At 46.0% G+C, this 18,138-nt stretch overlaps 1 protein-coding gene across 1 annotated transcript in view; it reads left to right on the top strand.

Moving 5' to 3' along the window:
* Nucleotides 1-3,379: 3,379 nt before the first annotated feature.
* The window catches only part of myo15aa (myosin XVAa), a 34,312-nt gene continuing 19,553 nt past the window's right edge, over nt 3,380-18,138 (top strand). Inside the window, exons 1-23 of the mRNA XM_068578403.1 lie at nt 3,380-5,203; nt 5,779-5,788; nt 5,890-5,994; nt 7,568-7,640; nt 7,826-7,958; nt 9,035-9,214; nt 9,923-10,005; nt 10,368-10,431; nt 10,582-10,691; nt 10,867-10,941; nt 12,610-12,700; nt 13,020-13,123; nt 13,218-13,281; nt 13,386-13,499; nt 13,579-13,740; nt 14,026-14,139; nt 15,614-15,672; nt 16,030-16,153; nt 16,282-16,377; nt 16,538-16,669; nt 17,102-17,227; nt 17,735-17,812; nt 17,899-18,056. Of these exons, the coding sequence (XP_068434504.1) occupies nt 3,380-5,203; nt 5,779-5,788; nt 5,890-5,994; nt 7,568-7,640; nt 7,826-7,958; nt 9,035-9,214; nt 9,923-10,005; nt 10,368-10,431; nt 10,582-10,691; nt 10,867-10,941; nt 12,610-12,700; nt 13,020-13,123; nt 13,218-13,281; nt 13,386-13,499; nt 13,579-13,740; nt 14,026-14,139; nt 15,614-15,672; nt 16,030-16,153; nt 16,282-16,377; nt 16,538-16,669; nt 17,102-17,227; nt 17,735-17,812; nt 17,899-18,056 (4,079 nt within the window). The remainder of the gene's footprint in view (nt 5,204-5,778; nt 5,789-5,889; nt 5,995-7,567; nt 7,641-7,825; nt 7,959-9,034; nt 9,215-9,922; nt 10,006-10,367; nt 10,432-10,581; nt 10,692-10,866; nt 10,942-12,609; nt 12,701-13,019; nt 13,124-13,217; nt 13,282-13,385; nt 13,500-13,578; nt 13,741-14,025; nt 14,140-15,613; nt 15,673-16,029; nt 16,154-16,281; nt 16,378-16,537; nt 16,670-17,101; nt 17,228-17,734; nt 17,813-17,898; nt 18,057-18,138) is intronic.

The raw sequence follows: 18,138 nt of genomic DNA, 5'->3' as shown, positions 1-18,138 counted from the left end.
GTTAAGACTTGAATGAAGCATGAAAGGCTCACAGGAAACCTGAGCCCAGCCTCTTCATCCTCCTGGCTCACCTTCTCTGTCATTTTCCATCTGACCCTCAAACCATTTTGTTTTACTAGCATCATCATCATCATCATCATCATCAAGCGTTGTAGGGATGACACTGTCTGTCGGGCTGAAAAATCTCTTTCTGACCTAATACCAACAAAACTATAACGACGTCAAACTATTATATAAGAAGCAGATTTTCTGCACACTGCAGTTGTTTTAGTTGCAGAAAAAGGGAATCAATCACTAGGACATAACCTCAGAGGGTTTTTTTAAACTTATCCGGCCTCGGGAGTGTTTCCAAACTCCTCCGTTGTCGGTGCTGAGAAGCTCCGGCGTGGTATGGACGCGCAGCGTATGACCCATAGTCAGTGAATGAGCCTGTCGGCCGCGCCTCTGCTCAGGTGATCTCCTTTATTACTCGCGTGTCGCTGAGTGCGTCTGATGAAAGCGTGTTGTCAGTGATTGGCATGTAGATGGAGAGACTCTCCCCTTCATCTCTCACGCTCTCACTCCGTCTCTAATGTCATTCCTCCATCTTCTATTTCTCACTGTGACAATTTTCTAGTTCCATCGTTCATCTCTTTCCTTTTAGTTCATTTTTTCTTTCACATGTTTGTCCCCTCTCTCTCTCTCTCTCTTTTCATTCACACTTTTTTCTTCTTCTTCTGCTTTGCACCTTTTCAGCGTTAATGTAATCCGCGGTTCATTCATCTCTCTTCCCTCCTTACCTTTCCCCACCTCCTCCATCTCTGTCGTCTGCGCTCTATTCATCACCAGTTCACTCAGTCGACAGACCACATCAGTCAGACGGCAGATACACATCACACATATCAAATTGATCTCTTTGTGTGTCTCTTTACCAACAAAATCCACTGTGTGTGTGTGTGTGTATCTGACGAGACAGGAAGGAACTTTTGAACTTTCGTCGGTGCCCACTCGCTCTCTTTATTCCCCCTTATTGTAGTCTGCAGATAGACGATACCAACAACTGCTGTTGTTGTTATTGTTGTGCCGCCTGCGGACCGTTTAGAGTTGTGTCATGGTCACTGCTCCTGGGGGATACGTGATACAGATTTCTGCTCAGATCGTATCTTAGGTCAAGATCATTAGTTGTTCAAACTCAAGGAAAGAGAAGATGGAGGCGGACCTGTTAACTGTAATTGACATAAGTGATCATAATCTTTCTTCTGTTTTCCTGAACTGAAGATAAATACCATGTGAATACATGTCGTTGAATGTTTAGTGTTTGCTGTGATCAAACAATGTGTCTCAGTTTGTCCTTCTGTCTTTCTTTGGCTATTTGCTCTCTGTCCCGGTGGTGTCTGGCCTTTGACCCCTGACACCAGCTCGCATGTATAATGCATTGCTTGGGGAGCAGTCCAGGGCGGAGTTGACCCTTTGCGATATATTTAGAGCAACTTGCAATGAATGTTTTATCCGTGCTGCGTAGCCAGAACACAGGGCAGACATTAAACATTCATATCTGCCACTGAGATGACCTCCTGGAATATCAGCCCGTCATCAATGAATTAACATCAGATCATCACCAAGGGAGCTAACATCAGACCGTCCTCGTTGAGTTAACATCAGCCGGTTGCGTAACGCCATCACGCCTCACACCCGCCCCGTGCGACAGCTCGCTCTTCTTCTGCCTGGGCAGAGATGTTTTTTAGCCACGATGATGAGGAGACAAATAATTAAAAAGTTCAATATTCTTTTTATTATCCTTTTTTCGTTCTCATTTTTTTGCCAAATATACCTTGTGTGAAATTATATGATGTTATTTGGAGCAATGCCAAACGGCCACTGAGCATTTTTAGAGGATCATGGTCGTGAAGATGAATAACAACGAATTAACAAATGGTGCTTTTCATTTTTTTTACCTTGTAAATCAAGTTTCAATAGAAATATACTATTTCTGATAGGGTATTTCCTAATATAGATGGTTATTTAGTGGAAAGTTGCTTTAGATTGTGCAACATTTGAACCACACAGCAATATTTCATTTTATTGCTTTATTTGAATTACCCAAGTTCTGAGTTCAATCTCCCGGCTTCAAACATGCCCCTGTGTATTTTTGGTTTGTATGGTTCCTGTTGAATTCTTGTGTGAACATTTTAGCATACATCACTCTCAGCTGTGGTCTGTGCTGCTACCGCCGCTATGTGTGTGTTTTGGCTCTGTGTGGCTTCGCCTCTCAGACACAGTTTTGCAACAGCTCAGCCCTCCTGCATTATTCATACAGGAGCGAGCCTGCAGATAGGGTTACCCCGAGGCAGTATAGCTGGTGCATTAAGTGGGCCTTTGCAACTATATCATAGGGATGCATGCCGATGCGTATACTCACACAGACATACAATACATATGATCATATGTGCATGCACATGAGCTGAGGACTCGGTGAGGCCTCAAGTCGAGGCGGTCAGGGTGTGGATGAAGCCGCAGTAACCAGAGAGAGATGCAGAAGGTTGCAGGAGGTCAGAAAGGCAAGCTGACGTGGATGTGGGAGGATACGACACGCATACACACTCGCTCTCAGACAAAGAGGAGGACACCCCTGAAGGCCGAGACTCACACGAACGCATGCCCGTCGGCTCTCCTTGTCGGGGGGACGTCCTGCCAAAGTTGGTGCGGCGGCCAAGATGAGGATTCACTGTTGGACTCACAGGACGCACTGACAATGGGAGACACACAAAGGACTACACTGACTTTGTCACCGGGATAGCAGGGGCTTTTATTCATCGCGTGACCCCAGGAAGTTACTCACACACCTATAAAGAGGAACGAGAAGTATTTTTGCTCAGCTTGATGGACTTCAGTGGAACAATTCAGTGAGCCAGAGTCAACAAGTGGGTAAAACTGAGAGACGGTAACCACTCAGATATTTTTTTTTCTCATATATAACATTTTAAACTCAAGATGCACCTGCCTTTTTTCTTTTTTTACGTAACATTCCTCGACAGGTCGCGTCTCTTTTTACTCACAGAGAGACAGCAGCTCTTTTGCTGATGCTTGAAGACGTTCTGTAATGCGAGCAAGCACTGATGGCTGAGATTCTGACTCCATTACTAGATCGTGTTTTGAAGTACTGTGGTTTGTGTTTGTCTCCGTGTGCATTATAGAACAACTGAGTTTCTGGGGTTTCTGGGGTGTCACAAAAACGGATCAGATGGACAAAAAAAGACATGAAAAGAAATGGGAATAAGCGGATGTTGCTGCTATTTGGAACCTTCTTCCCAGGAGTACATATTAACATTGACGTTGTTACCGACCTACTTTAGCACATTTTGGGAACTTGTTTTTATAATGATTTGAGTCGGGAAACATCATGGCACCTAAAAAAGGTGACGCAAAATCAGCTGCCAAGAAAGGCAAGTCGGAGGAGCCAAAAAAAGGAGGAAAGGATGATAAGAAGGGAGGGAAAGATGATAAGAAAGGGGGAAAGAAAGCTGAGGAGCCACCAGCTAAAGGAAAAGGGAAGGATGATGGAAAGAAGGGAAAAGGTAAGAAACCTGTCAGCGAATCAGAGGAGGGGTCAGAGGAAGAAGAAGAGGAGACGATTTCTGAAGAAGAAGAAGAAGAGGAGGATGAGAGTGAGGAAGAGGTAATTGTAAAGAAGGGGAAAGGGAAAGGCAAAGCAGCTCTGAAAGGTGCATCTAAGGCCATGGCTGTGAAGGGTTTTAAGCCTCCAAAAAACTCAGCTCTGTCGGATGAGGAGGAGGAAACAAAGGGGAAGTCACCTGCGAAGAAAGGGATGGGTGCGATAAACCTGAAAAAGATGAGCGATGTCAACATCAAAGGAGCCTCCAAAGCTATGATAGGCTTTGTGTCAGAGGGACAGAAGAAGGGCACTAAAGCACAAAAGGCACCAGATGTCAAGGCTCACCTCAAAGGAGCATCAAAAGCCCTCTCAGGCATCTCCGGGAAGTCCTCTCCTTTCAGCTTTCCCTCTAAACAGCCGGCAGAGAAAGCAAAACCAAAGAGAAACCTCAAAAGCACCTCCCGTCTCTTCCTACGAATCTCCAAGAAGAAGAAGGACCCTGGTGCTGCTAAACCCCTTCTGGGATCTAGCAAGCTTTTTTCTGGGTTTGGGGGTAAATCGTCCTCCGCTGACAAAAAGCCCGGTTTGTCCGGCTTCAGCATGTTTAATAAAAAGAACGATCCCCCAAAAGCAGCATCTAAAAAGACAATAAATCTCTCCGGTTTAGGAGACCAGGGGAAAAAGGTAGCCGAGGCAAAGGGAATGGGAGGGAAGTTTAAAGGCATGTTCGGAAAAAAGAAAGCAGGCTCAGGGCTTAAGGCTAAAAGCTGGATGTTAGGAAGGATGGCTGCAGCATCTAACTGGTTGACAGGGAGGTTCCTGAACGCTAAGGGTCAGGGTCGTCTGGGGGCACGAGCAGGAGGACGGGCACGAAAGAACCTGTCATTTGCCAATAGGGACACTAGAGGGGGACAGACTCAATATTACAATGAATCTTATGAATATGACGATGAGTATGGATATGAGGAAGATTATTACAACAGGGGGAGACCTAGTGGCTACCAAAGACAACCAATGCCCTATGACCCATATGACCCTTATGGAGGGGAATTGGATTACTATGACGATGATGATGAGTGGGAAGATGAATATGGTTACTACGATGACGAGGGCAACTTTTATTATGAGGATGAGTTATACTATGAGGATGATGTGGATTACTACAGTTACCCTTATGGCTATTACGATGACGAGTATGAAGATTACTATGGAGATGAAGGGATGGAGTATTATTACGGTGAAGATGGATTGCTGTATGCAGTGGAGCCAGAGCCATATGGTTATTATGGTAACGCCATGGAAGGTTCCTATGACCCTTATGACCCCGAGCTGTATGGAGACTACTTGGACCACAATATGGCTTATAACAATGGGATGTCATACCCACATGGCATGATGAGTGGTGGGTATGATGTTGTGCCAGGCCTATATAACGACCCAATGCTGGGATATACGGACCCTGCTGCTATTCATAACCCCTATCAGCAAGCTTTCTATATGGATGCTGGGCTGGTTCCAGCTGAGACAGGACAGCTATATGGACAGGAGCAGCTGGCCTACCCTCTTGCGGAGCCATTTTTAGCAGAGGAGTTCAGGGTGCCCAGGCCACAGGTTAGGCTATTTGGAAAAGACAGACTAGAGGTGGAAACCCTTCCACCTCCTCCTCCTCCTCTTAACTCTCATCACACCTCCTCAATGTACCGCCCTCCTTCCCCAGTTCTTGACCTCAACAATCTGGAAATGATGTCAGATATACAATATGAGCAGCCCCTTCCCGCATACCTTCCTGCACAGCCCCTTCCCCCATATCATCCTGCACAGCCCCATTACCCGACTACCATGAACCAACAACAAACCCCTATTTTTCTTAGACAAGCTCCCTCCCCTACAGCTATGGCCATGCAGCAGGATCATTTCTCTCTCCCTCAGCCTATTCACCCGCCTTACTCTGTTTCTCCCAATCACATGTCGCCGTCTCCCCTACCTCTGCATTTGACCTCTCAAGTGTACCACCCCTCCCTCCCCCAAGACCCTCAAATGTTCCATATGGGACAAATGTCACCAATGGCCGCACAAATGCAGCCACAGATGCCTCCACTGATGCATTCACAACTGCATTCCCCAGTGGCGTCACCAAGGCCAGTGAGACGAATGAGTCCCCTTCCATCCCCTCAACTGTCGCTTAGGCAGGGATCAGTAAGGGCAATGGCACCTCCTTCACCCCGCTTCTCACAACATTATATGGACTTCCAAACAGACATCCAGCCAGACCCCCATCTTTCCCCTTATTCTCGTAGGAGAGGGTTCACTAACCGAGCCTCTATGGGAGGTCAAGTGCCATCTTCCCAAAGGCGCAGGCCACCCGGCTCAACTGCAGCCCCATCACACCAGAGGAGAGGGATGTCAGTTAGAACTCAGCCATCCCTTTCAAGAGGAAGGAGGGGGGTTGGGTTACGCAGGGCTCCATCAACTGTTCGACCACAATCTCCCCTTTCTAGCCCGCTAGCTTCACCCCGGGGATCACTGAGGAGGAGAGCAAGCCCACCACCTTCCCCAAGACTCTCTTTCAGACAGCAACCACCTCCTGATGCTGTGCCTCTACCATCTACCAGGCCTCATATGTTCAAAGGTAGAAAACAAACATCCAAGTTGAAGCATTCCCCCTCACATCCCCTACCATCCCCACAAAGGCGGAGCCCACCTCTGCCTGAGAGATCTCGGTCTCCTCCCCAAACCTTCCGCCCCACCTCCCCACATCGCCCTCCTTCTCCTTCCCCGTCACGTATCACCAATCGCCCCCTCCCCACCCGGTCCTCGACTCGCAGGATGAGAGGCGGTGCTGGAAGCCGAAGTCATGTGCCCATGGGAGCCGTGAAACCCTCTCCAGCAAATCCCTACTCACAAAGACGCAGTAGACATGGACCCCCTGTCACTCAGCATGTAGCCCCTTTCAGGTCCTCTATCCATAGTGGTCCGGCTCCTCACTTAGGACAGATAGGGGGCGTAGCTGGAGCACCCATGTTAGCAAGGGTAGGCTCCCATCCTACAGGGTTGAGGGAGTCAAAGCGAATTGGTACTCCTCAAGGAGGCTTCCACAGACCTGTTGGTAGGGGTCAGCCACTAGTCCGTATGCCCAGAAACCAGACCTCTCTGCAATCTAGGCAGTCATTTAGAGGACCTCCTCCACTGCCTCCCGCCTCCCCACAGCCTTCTTTGAAACAGAGTGGTCCTCATTCTCCCCAGCCATCAGTGCGTCGGCTGCAGAGTAGACCTCTATCTCCACAACCACTGCAACGTTCATCTCCTTTGCCCTCCCGTTCAGCCACTCCCATGCACTACAGGTCTCAACCAACATCTCCCTTTCCCCAAAGGACTATGAGTCTAGGGCCAAGATCTTTTCAACATCCAGGACCTCAGCCTAGTCTTCCTCCTGGTACTCTCCACCCATCTCAGACTCAGATCTCCCAGTATGACTACACAATGATGGAGCCAGGCCCATCCCCAATGCTTACAAATGCTTTACCAAACCCTCAGATTGTAGGCGCTCCCTTTCCACCCTCTCCTCATCCCTCCTCTATCTCTAACCCCAACACTGCTTACTCTTCTCCTTTACGGAGATCCCCCTCCACACAAACACAGTATGACATCTACCCTCAAAACCTTCCTCAATCTGCACCCTCATCACCGTTTTTAGGGCACGCACTCCAGAACCCCTATCTCCAGAATGCCAGCTACACCACACCTTTACAGAGAAGTTCATCCCCCATACCTGGTGGCCAGGGGGTGCAGAACTCCCAATTGGCTAGCGCCTCTTACTCGTCCCCTTTGCAACGCAATGCCAATGCTTATACAACCGTTTACTCACCTCCTCAGGCAGCAGCCTCTTTTGCTCCATCTGTAGCCTCCTCCCCACAATTTTCTTCTGCTATGCTCAACACCCAGATGCGTAATGCTTCCTTTGTCTCGCCCCTTCAGCGACACCTTTCCCCTATGTCTCCTGCCTCTCCCGCCCCTCCTCCTACCACACCTCAACAAGGGAATATCAGAGGTAACTCATCATTTCTTTCTGGTGGACTGCGGACCTCCCAAATCCAGGGATCCATGTTAAGGCTTCCAGCTGGCACTTTGACAATGTCCCGGGGCCCTGTTGAGTCTCCAGTTGCCACTGATGTTGGAGGCGGTGTCAGTGCTGGTGGGATGCTGTCATCCTCTATGCTCTCCAATGCCCTGCAGAACCCAAGCCTACGTCAGGCCACCTATCAACTACCTGATGGCTCATTCGTCACCAGAACTGAACCTGTTGAACCTTCCCCAGGTCCATCACCCCCATCATCCTCGATGTTATCCTCTGCCTTGCTCAACACAGGTATGCGACAGGCCACATATCGTTTGCCTGATGGCACTCTTGTAACAAGGACAGAACCCTCAACTGCACCGCCCCCATCCCCATCTATGCTTTCTTCTGCACTGTTGAACCCCAATGTACGTAAAGCCACATATAGGCTGCCGGATGGAACTTTGGTGTCAAGAAATGAGCCGGTAGCTGAGCCTGTCGCCCCTTCACCTTCTATGCTCTCCTCCGCTCTTCTCAATCCTAATGTTCGTAAAGCTTCTTATCGATTACCAGATGGTTCATTTATGTCACATCCGGTAGAGGAGATTGCAGTATCATCGCCAGGGCTATCTGGCGCCCTGATGAATGCTAACATGCGTAAATCAAACTTTCAGCTCCCAGGAGGATCAGCATTGTTTTCACGAAATCAAACCCAAGCTTCTGCCATTGCCTCCTCCACTCCGAACCTTTCTGGCGCAATGTTAAACACGAAACTCCACGGTGCTTCCTACAGACTCCCAGACGGATCAATATTGAGGCAGTCTGGTTCTGCTGATCCTGCTGAGTCACGCTCTCTTGACCTTTCCAACGCTCTCCAACGAAACCCGAACCTCCGATCCTCCACCTACCGTCTGCCCGATGGTACTCTAATGACTCGCGCTCAGCCCACTGCTGCACCCCGAACACTTGACCTGTCTAATGCTTTATCAAAAAACCCAAACCTTCGTGGCGCAAATTACCGTCTCCCTGATGGAACTCTGGTGACCCACTCTGAGCCTCCTGCTGCACCCCGAAAACTTGACCTGTCTAATGCTTTATCAAAGAACCCAAACCTTCGTGGCGCAAATTACCGTCTCCCTGATGGAACTCTGGTGACCCACTCTGAGCCCACTGCTGCACCCCGAAAACTTGACCTGTCTAATGCTTTATCAAAGAACCCAAACCTTCGTGGTGCAAATTATCGTCTCCCTGACGGTAATATCATGACAAGGCTCGGTGCCCCGAGCACCCCAGAACCTCGCTCGCTTAATCTCTCTGGTGCCCTGATGAACCCTCACCTCCGAGGGGCCTCTTACCATCTACCCTCATACGCTGTAGTGTCACCCCAGGTCCAGGGATCCGGCCCAGAGCAGCACTGGGCACAGGGCCCCGGAGTTGACGGCATGGGACTGCAGCAAGATGTGGATGTGTGGGGTGCAGAGAGGGTACTACCTCACGGCACAGTGCAGAACCTCAATAAGTGGTCCATGTCTAGAGACGGGGAGCTGCTGGACCCCCACGGCCTGATGGTACAGGGACAAGTGGGGCATGAACAAGGGCAGTGGAATCTCAGCAGAGAGGGGGAACCACAGGGACAATGGTATGACAAGGTAAACGTTTTAAATACATGACTCAATTTAGTAGACAAAATAGCTCATGTTGGGCCCTATACTCAAAGTTGTAATGCTTATTGTGTAATCTTGCAGTTGCAAGTGTGATGTTTAGGTGAAAGTCTGGCACAGTAGTTGATTTTTAGTAGTGCAGAGTAATCAGAGGGATCGTAGCTTACACTATTATATTTGTATACACATCTTTTTCGTCTACACCTGAGGCACTTTGTAATTTGACTTTATTGAAGAAATTGTACTTTCCTGAATCTTATTGTTCTGAGTTTGTTCTCATGGATGAATGCACTCATTGCAAGTCGCTTTGGATAAAAGCGTCAGCTAAATGAAATGTAATTACTAATTAATGTATTGATGGTTGAAAGACCAGAATATTTTATTAGAAAGGTGATGGGCACATTGAGCAGGAAAGTAAAATGTGTACGTTTATTTTGGTAAGAGAATCGCAAAGGAGTATATAGAAGGAGTATATAATCGAGATTAGAATTGGAAAGTGAGAAAATTGATATATCCAAATGAGTGAGCGCATGTATTACTGTGTGAACCCTTTGTGCACAGCGCTATGTGCATGCATCATGTCATCATTTCTCAGTGTGTACACATGTATTTTAGATGTACTCAATCAGAAGCCTGCAGACCGTAGCTGAACGGGAGCAGCGAGAGGAAGATGGAGTGGAAGATATGACGCAGTTAGAGTAAGTAAGAAAAATGCTCACACGCTTAAGAAACCTACAAAGTGCAATGAAAATATTCGGTTAGATCATTTTAAAAAAAAGAAATTCTCTTTGGTTTATCATTACAATGACTTGCAGACATGTTTGTCTTCATCAGAGAATAGAGCATAAGAAAATGCATAAGTAATTTAAAAAGACAGGTTGGATGACTCTTCAGAGGTTGAAATGTGTATAGATGCTGTGGCTTGAATATTGATCAAAGGTATTGGAAAAAATGTTGCGATAAAGTGATGAATGCTGCTATAAAACACAGTGCAAACATAATGGTGGAGTGGTCTGACATTGCGATCCTTAAATACCTTTGTTGTACTGCTTCTGTCAAGGGAGATGCATGAAGAAGCTGTTTTGATGAACCTGAAGAAAAGATTTGAGAGGGAGCTCATTTATGCAAGTATCCAACATACAAGCACATTCAATTATTATACTGCTGAACATTCCTCAAACCTGTAAATCTGTGGTCAGATCAGTTTATTTTTAGTGTGTGTGTCCATTTAATTTTTGTCCCCTCTTTCTCTTCATTGCTTGTTTTTTTTTTAGACAAACATAGGTAGCATTCTGGTGTCTGTGAACCCCTACAAGATGTACAACATCTACGGGACGGACATGGTGTTGCTGTACAAGGGTTGTGCTCTGGGAGAGAACCCTCCGTAAGTCATACTGTCAAACTGTGGGGACGCTAAATTTAAAACAAAATGCTATTTATGTATTATAATGAAGTATATTATATGGTAAAAACACATCGCAATAGACACATCTTTGAAATTAGTGTCATCTCATTAAATGTAATGTCCCCGTTGGGTCGCTATTCTCTTTCTCCTTCAGGCATTTGTTTGCCATAGCAAACGCTGCTTATTCCAAAATGATTGATGCCAAACACAACCAGGTCATAATAATCAGGTAAGAGGCTCGCTCTCCATCCTTTTTTACAAGAATCTTAACTTCTTATCACTTTCCATGTACCTGTCAACCAGACATCAAAGTTCAAAACCCATAGTTTGTAGAGTCGGTGTCATCGCTTCATATTTTAAACCGTTCATCATGCATCACACCTGACTGACAAGGGTTTGTTTTAAGTGAAACAATATTTACAATGTTTTTTCTGAGTAACCTTCCGGTTTAACCTTGGTATGCGCAGTGTCCATGGAGCTTCTTGGTTTCCATCTCCAGCTGGATTAGTGTTTGGAAATTCATGAGTGTCTGCGGTTTTCTGGCCAGCAAACTTAAGACAGATCAGAGGCGCCTCGCTCCCTGTCAACACGGATATCCACACGCAAACACACACACACACGCTCACAGCCCATTTACATCCAACTCAGATGTGAAAGCATAATCGAGTCGGGTCCACACAATTGGGCGTTGACGTGTGCGTTCAGAAACAATCATATGAAATACACAAACACACACCTGGAACACTCAAGCCGTATACTCGGAAGGAGATACCTGTAAGGAAAGCCCAGCCGGGTCTGGGCCAGGAGCAGATTACCTTTCAGAGGTGTGTGTGTGTGTCCGAGTGCACATGTGTGCACCCTGTGTTTGTGTGAAAGTCACTGGGTGTGTATTTAGGGGCAGTGTACAGTGACCAGTAATGGCCCAGTTTTCAGCTAACCGGCGCGTTAGTTGAAACCTTAAGCTGGAATGTGGTCAAGGTGCCGGTGTCCCTAAATACACACACACACACACACACGCACACACACACAATGGTATATAATGGTGGTATTTAGCGCTAAGCAGTTGGCAGTGATGAAGCACAGTGTGTGTGTGTGTGTGTGTAAGAGCGTTTCAGGTGGTTAAACCCAAAAGGGGAATTGAGGCCTTGCCTAATGCAAGATTAGCTTGGTGTCGCGTCTCTTAGTCAATTAAGTCAAACGCTGCACCAGCAGCAGTCGGGAGGTGAGAAGGATCATATAATGGACACTAAGTGATTAATAAAAGCTAAGTGCAGTGGCACTCAAAGTGCAGATAATGTTCACTCTTAATAATGAGCTGCCACTCTGCCGTCAACATACCTTTTCCCCTCGTACTTTACCTTTTTAATCACCACAGCCGATGAAGTTCCTCCAGCGTATCATTTGAAATGCTACATACCAGCTCTGTTTTTGTCGTTTTAATAAAAAATGTAATCTAAAATGGTATTTTGATACACATTTAGCCTCATGCTATTTTTAAATTACAGTTTTTTTTATTGAATTGTTTATGCTGAGACTAAACATCTGCTGGATGTTGTGCATTTTGTATGGTTAAATCTGACCTGGAAGTAATACAACAGCAGGGTAAATTATATTTTCTGCAGCATTAACTTGTGGTTTTAGCAGCTCCTCTAAACTTTGAGTTGAGTTTAGAGCAGGTAGTCACATCAGGATGAAATGCTTATCCTTCACATGCACCATGTTTTTCATGGTTTCCTCCCAAATGTTCACTGGGCCCTCACTTTCACAATATCCCAGCTTATCTGAAATGCACAGAAAGTGCAGCTTCAGCCGAGCACTGAGACGATTCATCACATGTAACGTATCAACCGCTGAGTCACATTGACGTCCATTGAGTGTGTGTGCTGCTGTGTTTCAGCGGGGAGAGCGGGTCTGGGAAAACAGAGGCCACCAAACTGGTCCTTCGCTACCTAGCAGCAATTAATCACAAATACAATATTGGGCAACAGGTAGACACACACACACAAACACACACACACGTTCCTGTCTTGAAGGACGACTAATGCCTCATGTGTTCCTCCCCATGTCTCTGTATCTCTGTTGGCTCTTCCTGGGTGCAGATTGAGGTAGTGGGATCTGATGCATGACGTGTGTGTTATATTTCAGTGTTCATTTTCACATATTCCTCAGAATAGCAGCTTTGTTTTGCTGTGATGTGTGACATCTTTGCATCCCCTCGTCTATCTGATTTATCTGGGTGCTCATGTATATGCTCATAGTGTGTCAGAAACCAGATTCAACGTGGTTGTTTCATCCGCTGTCCGGTAGATACTGGAGGCAGCTCCTCTGCTGGAATCTTTTGGAAATGCCAAAACTGTACGGAACGACAATTCCAGTCGCTTTGGGAAATACATAGAGGTCTTTCTGGAGGAGTGAGTACGACGCAGACACACAAATGTTCCCATCTCTTCTTCAACCACCTTTAAAATCTTGTTTTGTGTTGTCTCTTTCTCTCTCTCTCTCCAGTGGTGTGATTAGTGGTGCCATAACCTCTCAATATCTGCTGGAAAAGTCCCGTATCGTCTTCCAGGTGACACACACACACACACACACAAACAAATACACAAGATGACGCTTTTATATCTCTGACAGGAGTATATATAAAGTGTTAAATGTGTGTTTTTCCCCCCTCAGGCCAAAGATGAGAGGAACTATCACATCTTCTATGAGATGCTGGCAGGTCTTCCCTCGCAGCAGAGGCAGGCGTTCTACCTGCAGGAGGCGGAGACCTACTATTACCTCAACCAGGTGAGAGACCTTCGGAGGCCTCGTGTGGAGCGACATCATCGTGATCTCTTCACTCAGACTGACCTTTCTCTCCTTGAAGGGAGGGGACTGTGGAATAACGGGAAAGAACGACGCAGAGGACTTCCTGCGTCTGCTCGCCGCCATGGAGATCCTTCGCTTCACGCCCGACGACCAGTCGGCCATCTTTAGAGTTCTTTCTTCCATTCTGCACCTGGGCAACGTCTACTTTCAGAGATATGAGGTGGCGCTTTCTTTCTTTTCTTTAATTTTTGTGGTTAAAAATGTTTAATTGTAGAAAACTCAGCTTATCCAAAAACAATTGAACATACACAACATATTTTTTGGGGATATTGTTGGCCAACAAGTTGATTTTAAGGAAAATACACTGAGCTAAAATGTTGACCTTCACTAAATTTAACTTTAATGTGGAAAAATGACGACAATGAACAGAAGAAGAGCGTCTGCGATACGTAACTAGAACTAGATGACACATCGAGTGTGTGTTTTTTTATGTTCTGCACCACAGTCTGATGGCCAGGAGGTGGCGTCGGTGGTGAGCGCTCAGGAGATCAGAGTGGTGGGAGAGCTGCTGCAGATCTCTCCAGAGGGACTCCAGAAAGCCATCACCTACAAAGTCACAGTCAGTATCAAACTGTTTCATGTGCATTAAAATGTGGAAACCTGTTCGGACGTCTCTGTCCGCTGTCAGAGGGTTGAGTCCTCGTCCTTGCTTTGGACTGTGGGGGTTATTTAACACCAGATTATTCTTTCTTCCTGTTGTAAAAATGGAGGAGAAAAATGTCAAGAAGCACAAATAAGCTGCGGGTAAGCTAACGTAAATTAATAGAATATTTGATGATGCCCTTTTCATCCTGATTTAGCTGAAAATAATGAGCGTCGTCTGCTTTGACATTGTAGTACTGTCATACCGTCACGGTGCCTTAGTGTCTTGAATTTTAGCTACCTGCCAAGTGTCTTTTCTCAAACCTCTGACCTGCGATGCCCTCATTCATTCATTCATTCATTCATTCATGCATTCATTATGTTTTGAAAGACAAATCTCAAATCAAATCTGACCTCATGCGGAGCCCGATTTCGTTTCCGCCCGGTAACAGAATCACTTTATTAAACACAGTTTGCATTAACAACTCAAAACCTAACTACAGATGTGACTTGCATACGTCAGCATGGATTATTTGGGCCTATCGCTTACAGTCGAAACACACACGACCACAACACACAAACAAGTACACACACATAAATATAGGAGATGTGACTGTCTAAAGAACAACTTACACAGGATAAAATAAATAATATAAAAGCTGTACATGAAAGACGTTAACCTCAAACCCAAAATGCCACCTCATTGCATCTTCTTTAGTCATTCGTATGCTTCTTGAATCACCGCTGCAGCCGCTGTGACACACACACACACACACACACACACACACACACACACACACACACACACACACACACACAGCCCTGATGTTTAAAGTCCTCGATCAAAGAGACACTGAACCCATACCGGCTCCACGGGACGCAGGCCGAGCAGGAATTACCCAGCAGGCATTAGTGAATCATGAGCGCTAAAAAAAAACTAAACCCAGAGAAAGAAACAGGTACAACAAACCTGTCCACAAATGAGTATTCTAGTTCTCCATCCACCGTATTGTCTGTTTTATTACTGTTCTACTGTTTATTTATATTAATTGATTCTTTTTATCTTGTTACTTGTGAGCAGTGCTGCTGTCATCCTGTAATTTCCCCATTGAGGGACTAATAAAGGATTATCTTATCTTATCTTAAAGAGGAGACAGAGGAACACATTAAAAGTACCTCTGATCACACCTTATTTCCTGCACACGTACACACTCTTACAATAGATTTAGCTGACGCTTTTATCCAAATCTACAAAGTGCTATAAGTGCTATTTAAGTGCTACTAAAGTGCTACTACGATGCTACTTTCTTTATTCAATGTATAGTCGAAAAAGATGTTTGCAGCGAAAGACGTAGAGTCGCACTGCTCTAAGAGCCTTTCGCTTAAATTAATTTACAGAAGGCCGATCAAACTAAATGAGATCTCTTTAAACCCTTCTGTCTTCTCTCCAGGAGGCGATGAGGGACAAGATCTACACCCCGTTGAGTGTGGAAAGTGCCGTTGATGCCAGGTGAGAGACGGCAACGTACTGTGAAAATGTTTGACTTTTCCTCCAGATGCTTTTTCTTATTTGATACTAATAATATTCTGAAGAGGCCACACCGCTGATTCCGCCATGTTGTTCCCATTAAACGTATTCTTTTGTAAATCAACATTAATATAAATGCTTTTGTGCGTCTCTTGCAAGACTTTCCCTGCTTCCTGAGCTGTGAGCGAGTATATGTCAGCCCTTAAGAGCTTGTTGTAACCTCTATGCATTTAAAGCTGTCTCCCGCCACCTTAAAGATAATAGTGAATTATTTACGGAACAATTATGTCAATGTCCCACATCGCTGTTCGTCTTTGTGTGTTTGTCTTTGTTCTCCAGAGATGCCGTTGCCAAGATCCTGTACTCGCTGCTCTTCCATTGGTTAACGGAGAGGATCAACGCTCAGGTGTACCCCCGCCAACACTCCCTCTCCATCTCCATCCTGGACATCTACGGATTTGAGGTACAACACACACTCACACACACTCTTATCACCTGTCTGTCACTTTCCTATGTTGCACAGCAGAAAGACTCCAGTGTGTGTGTGTGTGCGTGTGTGTGTGTGTGTGTGTGTGTGTGTGTGACCAATAGGATCTGGCCTTCAACAGCTTTGAGCAGCTTTGCATTAATTATGCAAACGAGTACCTGCAGTTCTTCTTCAACAGGATCGTGTTCAGGGAGGAACAGGTGAGTCAACGTCACACCTGCGGCGGGGCCACTCAATCGCTCTTCACATCACTAATGCGTACACACAAAATACACTTAAATGTTCGCATGCGGACGAGGAGGCAAACGCCTTCTTCAGCCGTTGCAACAGGAAGTTGTGTTGCACGTTGCCCCCCTGCAGGAGGAGTACAGCCGCGAGCAGATCCCCTGGCAGGACATCCCTTTCAGTGACAACCAGCCCTGCATCGACCTCATTGCCGCTAAGCCTCATGGGATACTGAGGATCCTGGACGACCAGAGCTGTTTCCCACAGGTGGGGGCAGGAGGCACCTGAAGAGAAGCTGAAGACACACACGCACACTTTATTGTGTTTAGTGTGTTTTATTCAGTCAATCATCACAGTACGATGAGTAAAGCCACCGTTTAATATACAAAAACATAAAGACTGGAAAGGTGTAGGTAGAAGCATAATGCTTATATATTCATTTCCTAAATTATTATCAATTAAATCAGATAATAATTCGATATAAAAAATAAAAAATATCGATATACATACATTTCATTTACACTTGTAACCCTCAAAAATAAGTGAACCATTGTTAGCGATGTTCCATAATTGAACTCCTCCAATGTAAATACATCTTTTAATCCCTTTTTTAGCTCCTTGTACAATAAACTTAAAACATTTCATGTGATGAAAACATCTTTTGTGCACTTCACTCAGAATCTGCTGCTTTGTTTGCAGGCGACGGACCACACGTTCCTCCAAAAGTGTCACTACCACCACGGCAGCAACCCGCTGTACCAGAAGCCAAAGATGCCCCACCCCGAGTTCACCATCAAGCACTTTGCCGGCCGGGTCACCTACCAGGTACTCGGTCGGGAATATCTCAAAATATATATCCGATGGATTGCCGTGAAGTCCCGTGCAGACATTCATTGCCTCATGAAGTTTGCATGCAATTGGGACATACTCCTTAGTCATGACTTTGTACCTTGAACTTTGACGCTCTTGAACCTGCCACACGCATGCTGTTTTGCAAAAGTTTGCAAAACGCCACCAGGCGCAGTCAGACATTACGGTATTTCTGGTACGTTATGAAAAGATTAGGCATCACAAATTCATCCCGAGGGCGACGTGAACATCAGTCTCGTAGTTTTTCTGACATTTCACTCAGAGCAACAAGTGTCTACCTCACGGTGCCGTGAGAGGGAAAGTCACTGAGGTGGTGAAGTAACTGATCCGTACAATAGATTCAGGGAAAGTAAGAGCGAGTATGACAACTGATAAAGAAGCAAGAACACTTCACATTGCTGGATAAGAGGGAACTTCCCGCTGGTTGCTGACTTGTCTTTCGATAATCTGTGACGTCAATAGGTTCACAAGTTCCTCGATAAGAACTACGACCAGGTCCGCCAGGATGTGCTGGACCTTTTCATTCAGAGCAAGAACAAGGTGCGTGCACACAAAACGTCCTCATATCAACAGATGCACGCACTCATGGGCACTAAAACGTGTGCACGCTTTGTGTGTGTGTCCAGATGGTGTCAAACCTCTTCCTGGTTCACGCAGAGGTCACAGGTCAGCAGAGAGGAGGCCACATGAGGAAGAGCAGCACGGTCACCAGGAAGTACCAAGCTCCCACCGTCAGCTACAAGTTCCAACAGTCCCTGCTGGAGCTGGTGGAGAAGATGGAGAGGTGAACCTGAAGCGCTATTTACACACAAAATAACTAATCGCACGCACACTTTTATTAAAACATCACCTAGTTTATAAAGATA

This window comes from Clinocottus analis, unplaced genomic scaffold, assembly GCF_023055335.1.
Source record: "Clinocottus analis isolate CAN_PGR_092001 unplaced genomic scaffold, fCliAna1.0.p SCAF_16, whole genome shotgun sequence".
In the NCBI taxonomy this organism is placed as follows: domain Eukaryota; kingdom Metazoa; phylum Chordata; class Actinopteri; order Perciformes; family Cottidae; genus Clinocottus; species Clinocottus analis.
This window is presented reverse-complemented; position numbering and strand designations above follow the sequence as displayed.